At 42.8% G+C, this 20,821-nt stretch overlaps 1 protein-coding gene and 1 long non-coding RNA gene across 2 annotated transcripts in view; one reads left to right on the forward strand and one right to left on the reverse strand.

Moving 5' to 3' along the window:
• Positions 1 to 927: 927 nt before the first annotated feature.
• Positions 928 to 20,821, reverse strand: part of EXT1 (exostosin glycosyltransferase 1) — a 176,521-nt gene continuing 156,627 nt past the window's right edge. Inside the window, exons 4-11 of the mRNA XM_027684386.1 lie at positions 19,204 to 19,323; positions 14,123 to 14,255; positions 12,683 to 12,801; positions 11,878 to 11,973; positions 8,879 to 8,968; positions 5,100 to 5,260; positions 3,927 to 4,098; positions 928 to 1,382 (exon numbers count right to left, since the gene is read on the reverse strand). Of these exons, the coding sequence (XP_027540187.1) occupies positions 1,197 to 1,382; positions 3,927 to 4,098; positions 5,100 to 5,260; positions 8,879 to 8,968; positions 11,878 to 11,973; positions 12,683 to 12,801; positions 14,123 to 14,255; positions 19,204 to 19,323 (1,077 nt within the window). The 3' untranslated portion in view covers positions 928 to 1,196. The remainder of the gene's footprint in view (positions 1,383 to 3,926; positions 4,099 to 5,099; positions 5,261 to 8,878; positions 8,969 to 11,877; positions 11,974 to 12,682; positions 12,802 to 14,122; positions 14,256 to 19,203; positions 19,324 to 20,821) is intronic.
• LOC113968115 lies at positions 7,242 to 12,689 on the forward strand. The gene is made up of 4 exons (XR_003534379.1): positions 7,242 to 7,448; positions 8,946 to 9,030; positions 11,186 to 11,250; positions 12,555 to 12,689. It is a non-coding gene; the product is annotated as an uncharacterized LOC113968115 (long non-coding RNA).

Here is a 20,821-nt window from a genome sequence, read left to right on the forward strand (position 1 = left end):
GGGACAGTTTTTTTGTGTGAGTTACCTTGCCCCAAGTATACCTGGGAGAACCCACTGCTGCCAGTAATCAGTGTCTGACCACACACTTGACTTCAGGTGTCAGACCTACAAGAGGGAATTTCTCCACATATTTGCACTTCCAAAAAAAAAAACAAACCAAAAACAAAAAAAGAGAAGGAGAAACCCATGCTTTGACTTCAAATAAATCAGTTTGTTACAGGCCAAATTCCTGCACTGCAAGCACTAACATGCCTTCTTGTTTTCTGTCAACATCCCTTTTGCCCTCAGAAAAAAGCTACTTCTAGAAGTTTAGCTGCCACGGCCAAGTGGCACCATCGCCCCCAGCAGCACGGATTTGCACAGGCTCTGGGTGTCCCACACGACCATGACAACAGCTGGCTGTGCTGACTGTCCCTGGGGTGCTCAGCCACCCATGGACAGGGACACTCTGGATGCACCTCTCCGACCACAATACACACACACACGGCACTGCAGCCCTGCTGTGCACGTGTCCCTTTGTTCTATGCAACTGGTTTGCTCCTCCATAATAATGCTCCTCTCTCCCTTCAAGGCAAGGCTGATGGCCTTTAAAAATGGGGTCCTCAACCAGAAGGATCTACCCTCTTGTCTGGTTCCTTGGGGGTTCTCCAGTTTTCCATGTGTTTAAAGGAGTTTAGCTGCATTGGCTGCTACTGGCTTGGGGAAAACAGGAAAAAAATTAAAAAGTCAGTAGTAAATGAGAAATGTTAATACTTCAGTTATGTCATGCTTGTGCTCAGTTTGTTTCTGAACCTGATGCATTTTGTCCCCGTGAGATTCCAGCGTTTAACTGTGCAGGGGGAAAAGGAATGAAAATTGCATTGACAATCAAATGCATGAAAGAAAGAAATGGTAGCTCTGAAATATTCACAACCAACACAATTTTGATTAAAGAAAGAACTCTGTTTTTAATAGGGTTTTTTTTTTTGATCATTAAAAAAGTTTAAACCTGCATAGCAATCATTTCAAAAATAATTATTTAATGTTCCATAATGAAACTGTACACGACCTAGTCTCAGCGACAGCAGCCTGCCGGGCGGTTCGGCGCAGTCCGGAGCAGCGCGCCCCAGAGCCAGGACGCCGCGTGCGGGGTCGGGCGCTTGCTGTCGGCGGCACAGTCTGGCGGGGGGGTGGCTCAGCCCCCTCAGCAGCACTCCTCAGAGTCGTTCAATGTCTCGGTATTTCTTCCTCAGGATGGAGACCTGGTCTTTAAAGAGGACAGGGTCGAGCCTCATCTGCGAGTGGATCAGCGGCATATAGCCAAACCAGCTGGCAAAAGTGTTCATGCAGCTCTGCCGCTGGGCGAAGTGGTCGGGGTCGGCCCAGCGCGAGGCCCGGGATGCCTGTGTGGAGAGGAGAGCAGAGATCAGACATTGGCCATGATACAACAGGATGGCAGGAAGGGCAGGTGCCGTGGCCAGGCTGACACCGTGGTGCCGGGCCGTGCTGGGGCTCAGGAACGTGTGGCTCTGCGGCGGCTGAAATCCGCTCAGGGGGTTCAAACAGAGGGAAGGACACCTGCCCACTGCAGAACCAGCAGTGGTGAGCCAGACACCCCCAACTTTCCAAACCGAGTAGAGGGCAGTGCAGCGTGATGACCAGAGTTCAAGCACGAGCCAGCCTGATGTGGAGCATGATATCCATGAGCAGCCCTTCCATAGTTCATCACACTCTATTTCACCCTATCTCTAACTCTTCTTTCTTTCAAACCCTCCAGTTATTTGAGAGGTAGAACAAGTCCTTAAAAACCACTAGGAAAGACAAGAAGGCCACTACTTTTCAGCAGAGGTGCACACCCAAGCCCAGCCCAACTGCTGCCCATGGTCTTCAGCCATAGGAAGAAAACAATTATTACAGTTTCTCAGGGTCAAAACTGCACATTTGCAGTCCAGAACTGCAGACATTTATACAAAAGTAATTTCAACCAGCTTTTAACTGAGCTCAGCAGAAGCCCTTATGTGCTTGGCATTACTCATGGGTGTAGACATCCTGCAGTGAAAAGCAGGATAGCCAAGGCCAGTGCATCAGACAGTACTGTCTTACGGACAAAGAAAATTAACTCAAGTTCCAAACTACATCAAGTTAAACTCTGACCCAAGGAAAAGACCCAAGGTCTTTGACTGCATACATGCAAAATATTGTGGCCTTATTTTCCAAAGTTCAGGGCAGCTATAATCCTTGTGGAAGTCCATTGAAACTCAGCAGCTCTAGAAAAAAATGTCCTGACAGCTTTAAAGATGTTGTTATTCTTTATCTGTACCTAAAGAGCATTTATAAACATAAAAAACTATTATTTAAGATAAAGTACGAATGCTGAGAGCCTAAGAATTTTTTTTGTGCCACTTCCCATGCATCTCTCTATAGCACTTATGGTTCCACTATAGTTTAAAAACAAATACAAATTCATAAAGTCAAAGGATGTAAATTAAAACATGAAGAAACAGATAAAGTCAAGGACTTGCCAAATGACTGTGGTATCAAACTTGATCTTTGTCCAAGGCCTGTCCAGTTTAGCCCAAGTGGTAGGTTATAATGTGCATTGATTACAGCCTCCTGATTATACCAAGCCACTAAAGAGCAAGTAAAAGCTTGTTGCTGAAGGATTATAGCAGACATTTTGGCCATTAACAGTGAATTTCCATATGACTATTAATCTCTGTCACAACACTGAGGTTATGTTAATTTTTTATTTGTCTTTCAAGGAATTATGAACATGGTCCATTACATTTCCCAAAGCTGCAGGAACAACTTGTCTTTAGGAGAGAGTTATAGTTCATGGCTGACTCGAGTCACCCACGCTGTAGGATGAAAAATGAGTGTTCAGGCTCTGCCAAACAGCCAGAGCACAGCCCTGTGGAGAGGTGAAGTTGAAACTGGAAGCAATAGGTACTTTCTGGATGGCACCTTCTTGTTTGCAGAAGGTCTCCTGGGCACCCAGATGAGTCAGAATTGCTGAATGCTACCTATACCTCAGGTAAAAGTGCAGTGACATACAGATAAGGGAGTTTACAAACTGTCATGGTCACTTCCCAGTCAAAGATCCAAGTAATGCTAATAGGAAGAAATGTGAGAGGAAAATAGAGGGCCCCTTATTTCTTCTGCCCCCTAGTAATCATGGCAATGTTTGCAATGAGAATCACAGACACCGTGGCACCACAGATGGGAGGCTGTTCAGGACTTGCAGGTTTTGCAGGACTTCCTATTCCTCCCATTGCTCTCACACAGGGTAGGAGGACAAGTGCCCCCAGGTTACCATGTATCCCTGTTACTAGAAGTATTTCCATTTCTGCAAAGATACAGGGTTTATCCAGTAGCTGGAAGAGGATCTAAACAAGCATTTCATGGCTGCTAGTGAGTGATGGCATGACTGTGGGACAAAATGTTCCTTGTGGGAAAACACCACTTACATATCACAAATTACCTCTGTTGTGACCGTCCAATGTCAGTGCTTGAATCATATCATATAATTTAAAATAGCACAGGGACATCCTGGTACATCATATTAATTAATAATAATAAAAAATAGAAAACCTTTCTAGATACCTCTGCTTCTAGCAGTCCATGGCTAGGTCTTAGGTCTAGAAAATTTAATTAGAAAACTAAAGTTTAACTGAAATTCAGTCACCACAATCATCAGGAGTTTGGAATCACAGTGTATAATACTGTGTGAGAAAACTATGAAGGGAAGCAGCATCCACAGTAGATGTTTGCCATTTTTTCCTTTTCTCTCATTATAATAAGCATATCTACACCCTATTTACAGTCCTGCTAAAATAAAAACTGCAAAAAATTTAACAGAATTGTATCACTTTGTAAGCCTAACTTAGAAGCGAACCTGTTATATTATCAGTTTATCCCAATTGCTAAAATATGCTGTGAATACATACCTGTCCCATCATGGTTTCCTTATACTGTTTTTTCTGTGTTACTTTGATTGGAGGCAATTTTGTCACAGCTGACACCAAAAAATTCATTAGAATGTCCTCACAATTGGCCAGTTGGTCCACCATATTCTTTAGGCTGGCAGGCAGGTAATGAGTGTACAGGTAGTGATAATATCTGGAAACCAACAGCAGAGTTATTAATACAAGTCAGTGGGCTTTCAGGTACCACAAGCTCCAGGAAATTCCTATCTCAGTTCAGACACAGGTTTTTCTAGCCAACTCCCAATATACCACCTCCTTTTTTAGTCTCATTCTCCAACAAGAAGGGAAAACAAATCAGTTTCTCAGCAAGTCAGTGTTCATGGAGAAACAGAACATACACCTTTTTTGTAACTGGGTTGAAAGAAACAATGCAGAACTAAGCATCAAGATAAAGGACAAGCAGGAAAGAGAGCCCCATATTGCTATAACGTGACAGACAACACTGATGAATTCATCCACCTTTTCTTTCCAAACTGTTCAGTTGGAAAGAACTCTAGTAAAAGTGGCCTACTACTGTTCTTACTGTTGAAATTATTCTCCTTTGGGCCTATACCATCCCTTATGGTCTGTCTTCTCCTTTGTGGGGATGTGGATTAGATACTCCAAAATTTTCCGACTTTTTCCTAATATTTAGAGAGGACTTTGGTCTGATGAAGTCCTAACGACAGGGGGTTTCTCCAACACGCTGCAATATGCTAAACTGTGATGTGTCCACTGTACTTCATTTCTAGAGTAGCCAGAAGACTTTGCAGTCTGCAGCTGTCAGCCAACACATACCCAGAGCTGGTCTGGAAGTAACCTCCTTTCTGCTATGCTACAGGCCATTCAGCCAAGCATCTTAATGAATTCGGGAACTCTTTGAAGTGTGTAATTCCTGATGTTTAAAAGAGCAGTCCGACTGCCTCAAAACACAAGTGACTTCAAAGAGACCCAACAAGCGCAATAATGATTACCAGATCCCCAGAGCTAAAGCAAGAACTTAAATTATTACCCCATAAAAAGTAGACCCACTTATTATCTTTCTATTTTTGACCCTCCCCGGAAGAATGTTCTTCACACCCCACCACCCCACTCCCCTCTTTACTATTTTTTGTTTCGTTCAGAAGGAGGACAGCAGATGCTCTGAGTTCTTACTTGTGGTAAATAGCAGCTCCTGTCAATACCATGGAATAGTCATTAGTCCATTTGGAGGTATACCCCCACCTCTCCTTAGTGTTGTCCCAGAAGTGACTGCGCGCAGGGTACCCTACAATCCTCTCTGGAAAGCTCTGCCAAACTGTAAAGGCAAAATCCACCTGTGGACAAAGGCACAGGCCAAATGAATACCGAAACTGTTTCAACAAATGTCAACAAAACAAAATATTACCTTGCCACTAATTCGCAATTCAGAATCTTGGAACTGTTGCAAAACATTAATTCTATATATTCATCAGTAAATTAAACTGACTGCTTGACATTTTGCCCTATAATTATGCACATTTTAATGGTTCCTGTTAAAGGGAGTCTAGAGCATCACAGCATTACATTAACATTTTCAAACTTGCCCTTTACATATCAAACCTTTTCAAGTTACAGAAAGAATGGGTGTAGGTGCACGTATTTATACTTGGATGCAATACCAACAGCCATGTGGGAAACTGAAACTTCCACGTCTTTCTGCATCTCACCTACCATTTCAGCACTGTTAACATGAAGCTTGGAAAATAAGGAGTCAAATACTTTAAATTGTAAAGGTGGCTTAGTGAGATTAAAACAGGCAGTCAGTGCGGAGTCCAGTTATATCTTTCATCTGCTTTGAGGGTTCTGAAGACCACGCTGGTCACACTTTTAAGAGTGTCTACATGACCAAAAAGGTTCAACATAATTGCTTAATAAAGAGAAACATAAGATTCCCATTTAGTTAAATGGCATCAGGAGCCTAAACTTTAAGAAAAATGCTTGATACTGTATGAGCCACAAGAGGATGTCAAATGCTGCCAATGGTCTTGCTGTAACAATTTTAATAACTCGAATCTCTGAGAATTGAGAAGTGACAGGACACTGCTACTCCAACATCCCACCAAACAAACCCTGGTGATACTAGGAAAGGGATGACTGGGATAGTTTGCAAAAGCCTTGTCAGCATGAGATTTGAAAAGAATTTGGTAACTACAACGAAAAGTTGGTTGGCAGTCCCTCCACTTCAGCTTAGATTTGGAGCTAAAGCTAGAACAAAATTATTTTAAAATGAGTTAAAGACGATTCTAATTGTCCTAGTCAAACCCAAGAAAACGAGAGCTTTGCTTCTGCGCTGCACATTGGGTTGCTCCAGTACCAGAGGGACCTAAAACTCTGCTCAAAAATGTTTGAAAAGCCTTCCAGGAGAGCAGCCAAAGTCAAGGGTGTAGAGGTTAGATAAAAAATAGCTTCTCTGAGAACAGTCCCATTTCGTGTTGATTACTGTCAGACTTCTCACATTTACAAGTGTTTTTATGAAACAGAAGAGTCACACATGGACTGGAACACAAAGTTAGGGACTGGATATTTTCTTTAAAGTTGTTTCAAGGAATCTGAGGCCAACTAGAAAGACAATGTGCATAAACCAGTTACCGTTGTGATAGTTCTGATCAATACCACATGAAAGAACTAGAGAGTTTTTTTCCCCTATAAAGGCCTTTCCCATAAAACGTGACATCTGTTTCCTTTAGAGAAGTCTGAAAATCTCAAACTAAATAAATAATAAAGCTTCTGCACTCAGTGCCCTCTCTTGTGCTTTCAACTATCTTGTCCTTGTACCAGGGAGACACACTAAAGCAACCACCCGAAGAGTAAACTCCCTTTATTAAAAAAATCCCTCAGTTCTCATCCTATATAATTTCCAGCAGCATTGCCATTCTCAGCTGATCAGCAGGAAAATCCAACCAAGCTGCCAGTCTCTTAAACCTCCGGATCACTGACCCGTGCTGATTTCAGATTGCTGATTTCAGATTACGACTCACGCACACATCCCTCTGTGCATGTGGAACAGCTCCCGTCACAGAGCAATTACGCACTGTTCCATTGTGGATGGAAAACCTTTACTACCCCAGGGCTGGACAGTCCAGAGGATGTGCCTGGTGACTGCTCCTTTCAATGAGAATGTGACTGTGTCTGACCACATTCCAAAATTGCTTTCTCTGGGCCTTGAAGCTTTGCCACAACAACCACCCATGAGCAGCTATTTTCAAAGGAAATGTCACACCACATTTGCATAAGCTGTACAGTGGGGGAAGTGAAGCAATGGAGGCCCATCAGCTCTTCATGGGGAGCCACCAAGGAGAGCTGCTGACCCTGGCACCCTGGTAGAGACACACCGAAGCTGCAAGGTGGGTGCTGGCAAGAGCTGGCCAGCTGGTTCTGTCTGCAGCACAGGGGCCGTGGGCTCATAGAGCAAACAGCCACTGCACAAACACACAGGATCAACTGCAAGTTGCTCACAGGAGGGAAGAAGTCACAAAGAAATGTGTATGTTGTCTCACACAACAACAAATATTTGCATTTCAGAATGTTTAGGGTAAAACACGGCCAAGAGGAATGAGGAACACTATTTATTTACTTCATATCTGTTCCAGAAGCTTAAATTACTCCAAAGTTTGGATGACGAATAAATACCAGTTAAAACAAAACAAAGCCCCAAATCCTGATGGAATTCACAGGCTGGATTGCTGTAAAAACCCCCTCAGGGCAATGAAGTCCCTGAGAGGTCTTACCATGGTCCCCAAGGCAGCTGAGATGGGACCCTTCATCCTGAGCAACAAACTGCTCAGGAACTCCAGCCCTAGGATAAATGCCTTTTATTGGGCTGTGCAGGGCTTTGCACACAAGTGCTTTGGCAGCAGCCACATTCTTCCTTATCTAGCAGAAACTATCAAGGTGTAACCTTGGTATGAAACAGGTTCAATGTCAACTATTTCTTCCATTTGTGAAGCAAAGGAGGGCTACTGTGGCTCTTTCTGGAGCAGTCTAACCACAGCACAACATCCGTACAGAGAAGAGCAGTTGCAATCTCATCAATTTAGAACAAATTCAGTAACATCACAGGGTATATAGCAGTGACTGAAGATTAATGTTACACATTTCTTCACTGATATATAAGTAGTGGTAGCATCTCCACCACTGACAAAAATGCATTTTTATAAAGGTGGAGTGGGGAGAGAGGAATGGCCATGAACATGGGGGGAAAAAAGGGAAAACTAAAGAAAATCGAGTTTTTCAAGCTATTCCCTGGCCATCATTAATAATGTATTTCCCAAATATTGCACTCTATATAAACTGTCATCAGTTTCCCTTGCGGTTCTCAGGAAGAGGTTCTAGAAATCAATACTCATCCCAGTTGTAAAAATTGGTTTTCTACAGTATTTTTCTTTTCTTAGTGCTATCTTGCTCTTGGCACAAACACTCAAGGACCTAAACTAGCAAACATCTCCAATTTTATGGGCCGACACAATGGTGAAAGAACATTCCTCAGAGAAATCCTGCATTAGGGTGGCACTGCTGTCTTTTAGAGCGATAGCAGTCCCCTGCTGCTGACAACCCTTCCTTCTCCACCTACACCCTACTGATAATGTAGGGAGGGGGGAAGCTACCCCAATCAGGAAAGTGAGAACAGAATATTAAAGCTGACTGCTCTTGGCTGCCTACACCCGCCTGCAGCTATGTTACTAAAATAATAAAGAACGGAAGAACCATATGCTAATGATGAGCCAATTAACCAGGGCGAAAAGCTCCTCTGATGGCAGGCAGTGGCAGCATTGCTGAAACAAGTGCAACACGTTAAATTTGAGGAGTGTGGCAGGAAATCTTATAACATTTGCTCACTGGCAAAGCCCAGAGAAGAGCAGAGAAGAGCCTGAGCTTATCTGCTCAGGCTGAGCCCAGGAGCCAAGCAGTCTTACCTCAGTGGTTGAAAGCACGGTGTCCTCATCCAGGCTTAGCACTGCATCTGTCACTATGTTGTCGTAGGGCAGGAAGCGACTGCTCATAACCTATGTGTATCCAAGGCAGGAAGGGGAGGAAATAAAAATCACTTGAAGTTCTCAGTTCCAAGGTAAATACTCCATTTTATTCCTCACTCTTATTTCCTCTTGTCTGAGGTACATGGCATAATTCTGTCTGATGGAAAGGACTCTTCAGCTCAAGAGTGAAAGAGTGTCATTTTTGTCACCCCAGCAGTCAGCCTACAGCTTCTATCTGAGGAGTAATTTCCAAAAAGCCCTCCCTCTCTGGAGCAGGGTGCTTTCCTTTTGTAACAAACTGCAATGGTCCATACTGAGAATTAGATGTACCTACAGCTTCTTTGAAGAGGACATTTTCCCTGGTAGCTAAGACTGTCCCACTGTTCTCCTATGGAGCGTGAGGATCAAAGATAATGAACACTGAGAAGGACTTTGCTACATTCATAAGGCTACGCAGCTGGGAAACCAAGCAGCCCAGACTGTGTGTGAAGGATGTTATGGTACCAGGATGGTGCAACATTCCCTGTCAAAAAAGGAGAATATGCCATAGAACACACGTATCGAGTTTTATTTGCATGAAGAATTATATAGGTGTTGTAGCTTTTTAAAAAGTCACATTCTAAGTGACTTTCCAGTACCTGAAGGGAGGCCACAAGAAAGATGGAGTGACAGGACAAGGAGGAATGGCTTCAAACAAACAGAGAGTAAGTTTAGATCAGATACTGGGAAAAATTCTTTACTGTGAGGGTACTGAGGCACTGAAACAGGTTGCCCAGAGAAGCTGTAGATGCCCCATCCCTGGAAGTGTTCAAGGCCAGGGTGGATGGAGCTCTGAGCAACCTGGTCTAGTGTGAGAGGCGTCCCTGCCCATGGCAGGCAGGTTGCCACTAGATGATCTTTAAGGTCCCTTCCAACCAAACCATTCTATACATATAAAACCTATATGCAGTATAAGCTTTTGAAAGATATGGTAGCATGGTCCTCAAAGTAACAGGAAATAGATGGGAAAGCTGGATCAAAAAGATAACAGCAAGAAATGAAAATCTATATGGTTTCTTTAGCAGACTAAATAGCACCTTTGGAAAGCTGATGTAACAAGGACACAACACGATTTTTTTCCTTCATTTGCTAGTAAAAATAGTCTGGCTAGTCACTAGACTTCTTTTCCTATTCATTATGCCAAAAAACCACTACAAAAGTCCAGTCCAGTAAGAAGAAACCACTGTATGGAAACAGAGACATGGAGGAGTTTTACACATCTCTCATAATGGACATTGTCAGTTCTGCATCCCCTGCAACGTGTTTGGGAGCAAGTCTTCAGAATCTATGCCTTGATTCAGAGAAAGCTCTGTCTCCATAATCAGGATGTTCACAATGTCTGTCTGGAGAGTATCTCTTTATTGCTACAATGGCCTTGTTCTGAGGAGGAAGAGCTGGTACAAGATCTGGCTGAGGTTGATGGTTTTGCTTTGCTTACATTAAGGCAAAGCAGAGCAAACAGCCGGCAGGAGAACTGCATTCTCGCCCCGATCTTTTACAGACCATGTGAAATTGTCAAATAGTACAACAGTCGGGACTAGCCATGTATTTGTTTCATAGCTAAAGCTACCTTTTGTAAAATGGGTGTGATAATATCTCTTGATTTCATGGGGAAGAGTTAAGGTTAGGTAAAGGCAGACCTCTGCGATCACCCGCAAGGAGTAATGTGCCTGCCAGTATGTTTCAGTTAAGTCTGGAGATGAAAAGCAGTTCCTTTATGAAACCTTTAAATTGCACTGCTCTGGCTCTACAAGCTTTGTCCAAACAAACAGCTTTCCACGCATGAAGCCATTTGGCATACGTTGGGATATTAGAGGGAAGAGACTGTCCAGTATAAATACACCTTTGTGTACTCAGGAGACTCATTTGGAATCTAAACAGTGCCTGGGGCCAATTTCTACAAACACTGTAGAACTGGTCAGAGATTTTCTCCTCTATCTCACCTCTGCAAGTTTTACAAAAAGAAAATTAAAAAACTCCAGAACAATCAAAAGGTTCAGAAATCACTATAGCCTTTCTTGGCCCAGCAGCAACTCTCCTGATACTGTTTACATGGCTAGCTAAGGTGAGAGCCTTTAGCTGCCAACTTTGCAGGGCTCCCTCTCTCCCCTTGTTAAGGTGACAGGGGGAAAAGACCAAAGAGAGAATTATAAATTCAAAATAGGATTGTACAGCCAAAGCAACTAAAAGTTCCCTTTGCCAATGCAGAGCTCAAGAGCCAGCTGACAGCGACTGCAGAGGGGACCAGCCCAAATCTGTTTCAGAGTCTCGAGGTAAGTCTTGCTTCTCTCATTGTAAAGGAATCATCCACATCAGTGTGGATTTTAAAAACCCATTCTTTTCCTATCTGATGCTGTCTGTTTTGACTTTGTGAAAGTACAAACAAATGTGTGTTGCACAGCAAGAGATGATGTGGTGATTTTGCTCCCACATGTGCCCCATGTCCCTTGTCTCTTCCTTTTTTTTTGATGGTAAGACCCCATCACTGGCATCAGTACCCCACAAGATCATAAGAAAAGGCACTTTTCAAAGGCTAGTTCTCAGTTCACAGCTGACCCCCAAATCTTGCATCTGACTGCTCAGACTCAATGCTGAAGCTGCATCACTACCTTCATGCGCTTGCAGAGAGGCAGAAATCTCCACAGATGGGATCAGCACTACTTACTCTCGGGACCACATTTCAAAACTGGGTCCCATCTGTGAATCTCAGATTCAAGGCATTAATTGCCATGCTGATGACTTCTGTGAGCACAGGGCCCATGCACGAAACACAAATCTGTGACCAAGCTGGTACAAAAGGCTAAGGAATAGAAAGGAGCTGTCACATAGTTGGGAACTACGAAGCTTTCACCAAAGCAGCCAGAAAAATAAATTCTTATCTCATCGGAGAATATACCTACCTTGCTCTCTCCTTCGATAACTATGACAGGCACAGAAGTGGCAGGCCAGCGGTGTTTGGCTGGGAGAGGTTTATCACAATTCCATAAAACAATAATCTGAAAGAGAGTATTGGACCATGATCAGAGACCTTTGTGGCAATGCAGTCCAAACACTAAGGTCTCAGATCTCCAGACAGACATGTTAAATTCAAATCAGGAATTTCAAAATCAAAAACAATGGTACAAATATGTATAAAAGTAACACTTCCTACAGTAATTTCACCCAACCTGACTACTTACAATATACATCCTCTCAGGTAAATATAGATCGGACAGGAACTTGGGAAGTCTCTGTCTTGGCCAGGTCATACGGATGTCACTGATTTACTTTGGCTCTCATTAAAGGCAAAACCACTTGTGACACTCCACTGCAAGAGGGTGCTCCTACTGAACTCCCCAGGGTTTCTTTTAGAGAAGCCAAAATCCTGGCACTGATAAGTCTAAGAGCCACAGCAGGAGGAAGGAAGATCACACAGCAGCTCTTGAGGCACAGACATCCTTTTGCAGCTTGCAGCACACACAATGTTGATCTTTAAAGAGTAGTCATTATTTTACCTGTCTCATGTAACAAAGGGGTTTAATTACTATCTCTATTCCACTCCCATTATACTCAGAATTTTTGTTTCCCATGCATGTAGGTCACAGATAGTAGAAATCTTGGAGGAAAGAAACATCAGAATCGAAACAGCGCTGAGTCACCAGGCTCTTCGTTCCTGACAGGGTGGTTTTTCTCTGTTGTGACTGACAGCCAAACAGTGCTGCTTACCTGTGCACAGTACTGGGACTTGGCTACAGCAACCAGGAGTTTCAGCACAGGCTGAGATTGGGAAACCAGGGGAGTTACTGCGTGGATAACGGCAGTGAACGTGGAAAGAGGCTTCAGACCTGAAGTGAAGAGATACATACGTGGTCAGTAAAGACAAAACCGCCCCGGTTAGTACAGAGATAGAAAAAACAATCTGAAGTAAATGTAAACCTTGCCATGTTTTTTTAGGCCATGTTCCTTCATCTCAGATACTAGGATACCAGATGAGGAGATCACACTTCCCGTTAACTCCCACACCCTCTGAAGTACCTGACTCCAAGACAATTACTGCCTTTTCTTACTCACTATTTCCAAAGATGTCCTGCAATCTCTTTCTTCCATCCAGTTTGTCCCACAGATAATACTGACATCTAGTTTGTTCAGCCAAATGTCCTTCTTGACACATGCTCTGTTTTACTGCCTGGCTCTGGATGCTCGGTGTTTTCTACAGGCTATCTCCATAACTTCCAGAAGCTTGTTCAGTTTCCTCAGTTCCATTACAGTCTCTGATAGATTTTTGCTCTTTCTGGGTTGATTCCCATCCACATGCATCATCGATTACCTCCTGAGCTGATAATTCTGCTTGACTTCCATTCTGATATTTTTGTCTCACTATGATTTCCTTTTCTGCCTGAAATAACAGATCCTACTGGTGTCTATTCTTCATTAACGCTCTCAACCTCATCTAAATTCATCTGTGTGGGGTCACAGTCATTTTTCATCAAAATTACCACAGAAACCTTCTTCTCCCCTTTTTAACACAGTAACTGTGAATTTTTAGTAGGTGAGCAGTACAGATCCACAGAAGTGGGATGGCACAGGCTGAGCCAAAAGTAGCAGCAGTCTGGTAAGCAGGATCACTTCAGCCTGTAGGCACATTCGCCTGCAGAACTCATTGTTCAAGCTCTGTTCCAGGAAAAAGCCATGAACCTAAGCCCTATTCATTCCTTCTAGTGGGATCCATACGAAGACACATCGTATGGAGAATAAATCCATACCAACTGTGCACTCCAATAACAAGTGTCATGGGTAAATTACCACTTTTCCAATTTGCCAAGCACAAATAAACAAAGAAAGGAAAAAGCTACTCCTCTTATGTCCCCTCAGGCCATGAATGCATCAGCAACTCAGGCATTCATTACCAGCAACTGAAAAGTATGAAGGGACATAGATTTTTTTTTTTTAAATCTTTGCAAGGGAGAGGCATATGATGCATGTTGATGAGTCAGAGACATTCCAGTCTACAGTGGGCAGGGAAGAAAGACTGAGACAGGATAAACAAAAGGCACCATTAACTACAAACAAATGGCAAGTCACTTGGCACACGCTACTCAAAGACCAAATTTCAAATTTCCACTAGAAATTCCAAATGCTACTACATTATAGCAAGGATTCACTCACCGAGATTAGCATAGTAGTAAGGAAAGTCTCCCAGATATGAGGAATACTGTGGCAGTACAAATAACCCTCCAGGATGTTTGTTCCATATTAAGCTGTTACGTGATATGTGCTTAAATATTCTGTCCTGAATAATCTGGAACACAAGAGAAGTAATAATTTTTAAATAGACTATCATAGTCACTGGTAGAAGCTTCAGGGACTCCAGCTGACTGGAATCATCACCCATTTTGCAAAAAGCTGAGGCACACAAATTACTAGACATTCCTCCTTGATCTCTCTTAAAAGAACTCAGAACCTGAACACTCTTGACACCACTTCAGCAGCTCAGGCTGTGTGCCATAGGTTTCAGAACATCTCATTAGTCTCTGTGGACGTGGGGACCATGCAATTTATAGCATTTTATATTTCAAGTCAAATATTTTGTCTATTAGAGTATCTTAGCAGTTGTAAGCCTGATTAGTTCATTGTCAGTTTTACTACCCAGAACTCACAGATGATAATTATTTGAAGATGGCATTACACAGCTAGGTATTATTTGGAGATAATGAGAGCATTCAAAACCACAAAGACTTGCAGCAAATCAGGCTGCACTAATTATAAGGTTTTGCTTAATTATAAAGGGATATTAGCATTCAGATACATTGCTGATTCCACGTCTCAGTTCTGCAATAGTTCCTTGTTGGATGAAGCAGAAAAAGATCTTTTGGCAACTACTGTCTGTCTCTGTAGAGGGCCACAAACATAGATTCCTAGGCTTTTAAGGTCAGAACAGATTGCTAGATCATCTACTTCATCATCTAGAACACCACAAGCCAAAAAAAAAAAAGTACAAGGCCATACAATTCATACAATTAATTTTATTTCTGAAACTAATTACAGTTGCTTCACATCAGATGCCTGATTGCAAGAACCAGAGCGGTTCTTACACTGATGGGAATTTTTTTAAACTTTCTGCAAAGACATAACAAGGTTCTGTGGTGGGAAGCTATAACAGGACAAGTTCAGCCTCCACATGAGTGCAACTTTTTATGTGCAGTAGGCTCTTGAGCCACATGTTTTTACAGATTTGCCTTCCCTCAGAGCATAAGAAGCTGTCAGGTCTGGACATGGGACACTGCAAAGGGCCAGGGGTGGTGAAGAATGAATTTTCTCCCAGGCTGGCTAAGGAATGCCTTGCCACCTTCTGCAGCTCGTCTTCCGTGATGTCCCAAGGTTTCACTTAACTGGCAGTTTATGCAGTGCACAGGGCTCAAGTGCCAAGAACACGTTGGTCTCCTAATCTAACATGTCTGGCCTTAACATAGGCGTATCTAGGTGAAATTTCATGCCTCTGAAGCTGGAGTAAAGTGCAAGAAAAGCAAAAGCAAGCAAAAAGACTCACCACAAACAGCACAAAAGCAGCTGCTGGAGTCTAACCAAGCTCAAAACTCTGTAAGCTGCTGAGTTCAGGGACATTTGGTCAATACAGAACATGAATAAGTGTTGCCACAAGCAGTGGTTTTCCTGGAATTTTTGATTGCCATGACAAGAAAAGATTAAAACACCAGTTACATTGTGCTAGACAATCCACTGCTGGTGGCAATATACGTACTGCTAAACTGGGGCAGATGTTGAGTGCATGCTTGTCTGAATTTTGCCTACAGCCAATTACCATAGCTAATATGCAGTAATTCACTCACATGAGTGAGTTAATTTAACTTTTTTCTTTTTTTTGAATAACAGACTTAGGACTGTAGTTTCATCACTGACAAGAATGTATTTGAATATTTCTGTTTGGTAAGTTAGGTATATCAGTTGTCAAATCTCCCACATGGCAGTGGGGAGAGGAAAAACCACAGACAATGACTGCTGTTTGCCCATCTGCAAGTTATGCCACTAAACAAAGACAAAGCCTAGAAAGTATATATTTTTGAGTGTTTACCACAAAGCCTAAACACTACAGCTCCTCCCTTCTGCTTTCTCAGAACCGGGGCATAGTCAGATAAGGAGAAGTCTGTGAATTTACATGGTCAGGAGGTTTTCACAGACGGTGGAGTTTTCCACTAGCTGGTAGCCAACAAGGCTGCAGGGGAAACAAATGGCTCCTGTTCAATGCTGCCTCAGTGTGCCCGAAGCCAGCGCAGTTCCAATGAAGAGCAGGGCCCCAGTGCCATGGAGCACACACAGCCTGCAGTGCATGTGAGGCACACAAACCTCACCAACGTGATTCTGCTCCAGGCTCGGGAGCTGGCCTTGATGGTTCATCACAGTTAACAAACGGATCACTAATTTATCATTCTCCTGATCTCCATAAGAAACCCGTCTGTCACGATAGAGAGGAAAAAGACAATTTGGCAGAAAGAGAAAAGTGTAAAAAAGGATAGCACGGAGGACCAAGGAATTAAAATATAGAGTGTACAGCATTGCACATGTTGCAAAGAAGACAGCAACTACATGGTTTCTCCAATGATGAGGCATGACAGGAAGTTTAATAAGAGAAGAAAGGGGTTAGGATCTCTGGCAAGATCTCCCTTTTCTTTTTGGAATGCATTAATAGTCCAATATTTTTGTCTCCCTCATCCTAACACTTCAAAAAGTTCACATATTGCCTTAATCATAGCCCCAGCCAAGCATCCAATATTTCTTGTCTGTACTTTGTGCCGTCTCTTTCCACTCCTCTTCCTGAGCGGAGGGCTGAGCACACTGTGCATGGATGCAGGGATGTTTTGCGTTTGCTTTTGGAGAAGACCAGGCTGAAAAAGTGCAGACACCCTGGAGAATGGATGGTGTCTGCACCAGCACAGCGCTCCCACTCACCAGCCTGCAGCAGACACTAGTGAGCATCATTTCCTAAACCACACCACGTCCAAGGCACTGGGCAGTTCCTCTGTGACTGCAATAGGGGGTTGCTGGCCAAATTATTCAAATCTCTTATTTTGGACTATGAGCTCTTTGGCTTAGGCCACCAAATGCTGTGAGAAGATCAAGGAACTTAAAATGTGATTTAAGGTTTCCACAGGTATGCAGGATAAAGGACTGTAATGTCCTTGCAGACATCTGAGTTGCTGAAGATTTCTTCTGTGCTGATAACCTCAGACGTGGACATACACTGGCACTGCAGTCAGCAGGCAAGTGATTATTCTGATGATATCTAGAATCATCAGAGCACTCTGACACAACAGTGTCAGAGAGAAGATGGATCACATCTACCAGAAAAAAATAATCCTGCTAGGAATTTACTTCCAGACATCAGATTTTAAGAAGACAATATACCGCTTGCAGGTTTCAGACACCAAAAATTGCTCTCAACTCTTACTCCTTTCCTAGGGAAAGTTAACTCAGGACTTTACTTAGGCAAGTTGAAATGTGAAATTAATATCTGTTCATAAGAACAGAGTCCCTCTTAGCTGTCTCAAAAAATTGAGAGTCCTGAATTAAAAAGCAATCAAAAAACATCTCAAACCAAAACCACACTTGCAAACAAATGAAAAAACCCAGAACATAACTTCAAGACCAGGCATACATTAATTGTATGCTTTCAGGAAGCCTTTCAGGAAGTTTTTTGTCTTCACTTTAGTTTTTGCACTCTGAGTGGAAACTCGAGCTTTCTGGTTACCCATCTGCTTCAGCTTTATGGGTTTTGCTGCCCCTTGGACTCCTGCAGCCACATGGGCCAATGGGTTCCAAAGCAGCACTAAAGACACATCTGTGAGCGCTGGAACTTGATTCAATGCACACCAAGGCTGTGGGGGCTGCAGGTTACGTCCCCTTGAGAACAGCCCCAGCACAGGCAGGGGAGGGGCAATGGGGAGAGCAGAGTGCCCGTCCTTTTAGCAATCCCTAACAATAACAGAGCGCGTGCAGGGAAGGGGCAGATGATGTGTGAGGCACCCGATGGTCCCTGGGAGCACTTCTGTAAGGGCTAATTAGACTGCAAGCTATGGCACATGGTCTTCCAGCTTTGTGAGTCGGATCCTGGTGTGGGCTGTGATAATTATCACCACCTCATCAGTGGCTTATGAAGAGTTTGAGGATGCAGAGCAGTTCCCAACAGGCAGCACAGATGAAGACATGCTCTTCTGAGGGTGAGGGAGCATTGTGAGGACAGCTATGCCAGGGGCTCTGCAAATGTTCCCTGGCTGGTTTTCTGCACTGGCACAGAAAAACCTAAGGGACTGTCTTGCAGCAGCTGGAGGTAGATCAGCCATGGGCAACCTGTACTGCAGACAGAAGCACTCATTTGCAGTTTTCAGGGGAAAGCAGGCACAGTGGGAAATGTGGAGCTTTACAACTGTGCATTACAACTGTGCATTACAACTGTGCACAAAGATGGATGGTATTGCAGAAGCATTAGCATAAGACAAGTGCATTTGCCCCTACAAAGTGAATCTTCTTCAGTGGTAGAAGTGTGTCAGAAATTTATGTGAAAAATTGGAAAACAATTAGAAAAGAAACCTGCTTTTGAAATTGCAGCCTGGGCCCTACTTCTAAAGAGCCTTTCATCTTTCCTCTGCCTCTGAATTCAGAAAGGATTCTTTCCACATTTGAGATCATCTGTCTCCCCCTCTAATAGCAGTCTAATTATGATTATTTATTAATAATTTATAAGGATGATCAGGCTTTTCCTTTATCCTGTGTGTGAAGATAAGACCCAGCATTTACAAGCCCCCCTTTTTCCTTGAGCCACACCAAGAGCCCCATCACAAGGCATCAAAATGTTAAGGAATGGTCAAGGAGGAGCTCCAAGGTAATATTTTTTCCAAAATGAATTCCAGAAGGGTTTCTTAAGAAATACATTCACTACCAATGACAAGGACAGTGATTCATAAGCCATAAAGCCTTGCTAAGTCAAGATCACACATGACAACTTTTCCGTGTGTTGGGTAGCTCCCATTTTTCACTGTGTCAGTTTTCTAATGTGGATTCTGATAATGAAGAAAGTATTTCCTTAGGGGAGAAAACTCATCAAGATGCCGAGCTTTTTTCCCAGTGACCAACTGCATGTCATGAAAACCAAGGTCTGACACCAGCTGAGGACAGAAGAAGCTGGACAGGTACAGAAATCTCACTGCTTAGCAAGGTCCCACATAATTTTTACTCACCTCTAGTGTAGTCAATACAATCTTCTCAACTGAAGAAAAATAAGCCTCCCACAAGAACTGTGTCTGCTGTCTAAGTGCTAGGATTTTATCCTGATGGATAGACCTGATTGTAGAAGGAATCTGTAACACAAGATGCAATATAGTCAGAAGCTTTAGAAACAACACAATCTCATCAAATTAATATGCTGCTGACAAGTCCCCTCCTTTATTAGTGAGCTGCACAGCTTCAGCACTACTGTCCAACAGAGATGTGTGTCGACAGTTAAAGCCTTGATGTAAAATGAATGAGACACAACCCTTTATAACCTCTGGCATTGAATATATGATTTTTCTTTTTAAATCTGCTTTCTTTTAGTTTTTGGTTGTTTTATGGTAAAAAGCTGCCCCCCCGCAGCATTGTGGTGTGGCACAGTAAGGAGCTCCTCCATACATTCCTCATGCTTTTAATCCCACGAAGCTCTTTGTGGACTAGTATTTTAACAACCTAGTACCTGCAGGTCTTGAGAGTTCAACAATAACCCCCACATTCAAAGTATATTAAAGGGATCTGGAATTGCATTTACCACAGCATGGCAACGCTACGTGCCCTAAAGAAAACACAGCAACATCTTAAGTAAGACTCCACTTTTTGGGAGCCTGTGGATCAAATTGCATTTTACTAATTACCGTAGGTGGAAAGAATAACGTCTTCCACAACACCTGTTATTCACAAGGGAAAACAGTGCTTATTTTTCCTCTCTTTCCATTAAATCCACATATTAATTGTGGTATAAGTTGCCTTACAAATAAACCCCAAATTGTCCTTCTGCAATGCTTTTCCTTTAAAACATGTAACTGCTCACTAGATGAGAAGGGAAGGGCTTCATGTCTACATCTTTCCCTATCCCCACATCCTTCTTCCACTCTGGAGTGAAACTAATGTACATACATGCCATGCTTTAACTTAGGACTTTAATCAAGGCCTCCAGTACACCACCTGGACAACACAAACCGACATTACCAAGGGAATTTCACTGCAATTGGCTACTCACAGCAGCAAAAAGGCATAAAGGATATGCTGCTGATTTGTGTTCATTTTTTCTAGGAATGAAGAGTTGTGCTTTTGCACCTACACTTTTTTTGATTTCTAAATGGAATCATAGATTTGTTTAGGTTGGAAAAGACCTCTAAGATCATCGAGTCCAACCGTTAAAATAGGCCATCTTTTTCTCAGACACTCATTTCTCATAAATCTTTTACCTGAGTCATTAGCTGTAAAAGCATATACCTGGGCTGTGTGTTGGTTCTTGTGTATCCCAGCTTATTCTGAAGTTTGCCTGCAACCCACCACATCCTATTCTTTCCCACACTTTGCTTTTTCCTAAAATATTCTGAGATGTGGCAGTGATCATTATTTGCTTTCACATGTTCTCAAATCAAATGATTTCACATGAAACCTTTTTCCTGAAGAAAATTTGATATTTTAAGAATTTACATGTAAAAAATTTTCACAAGAATCAGCAAATTCTTTACTGCAGAGTTTGTAACCAGGTATGGACACTTTGTTCATGGCTTCATTGGGTGCAGTGTTAGATGAAACAGTCTTTGCTCTCTCAGCCCTTCAACTATTAGACCACCA

Source organism: Neopelma chrysocephalum, unplaced genomic scaffold, assembly GCF_003984885.1.
Source record: "Neopelma chrysocephalum unplaced genomic scaffold, ASM398488v2 Primary Assembly neopelma1_66, whole genome shotgun sequence".
In the NCBI taxonomy this organism is placed as follows: domain Eukaryota; kingdom Metazoa; phylum Chordata; class Aves; order Passeriformes; family Pipridae; genus Neopelma; species Neopelma chrysocephalum.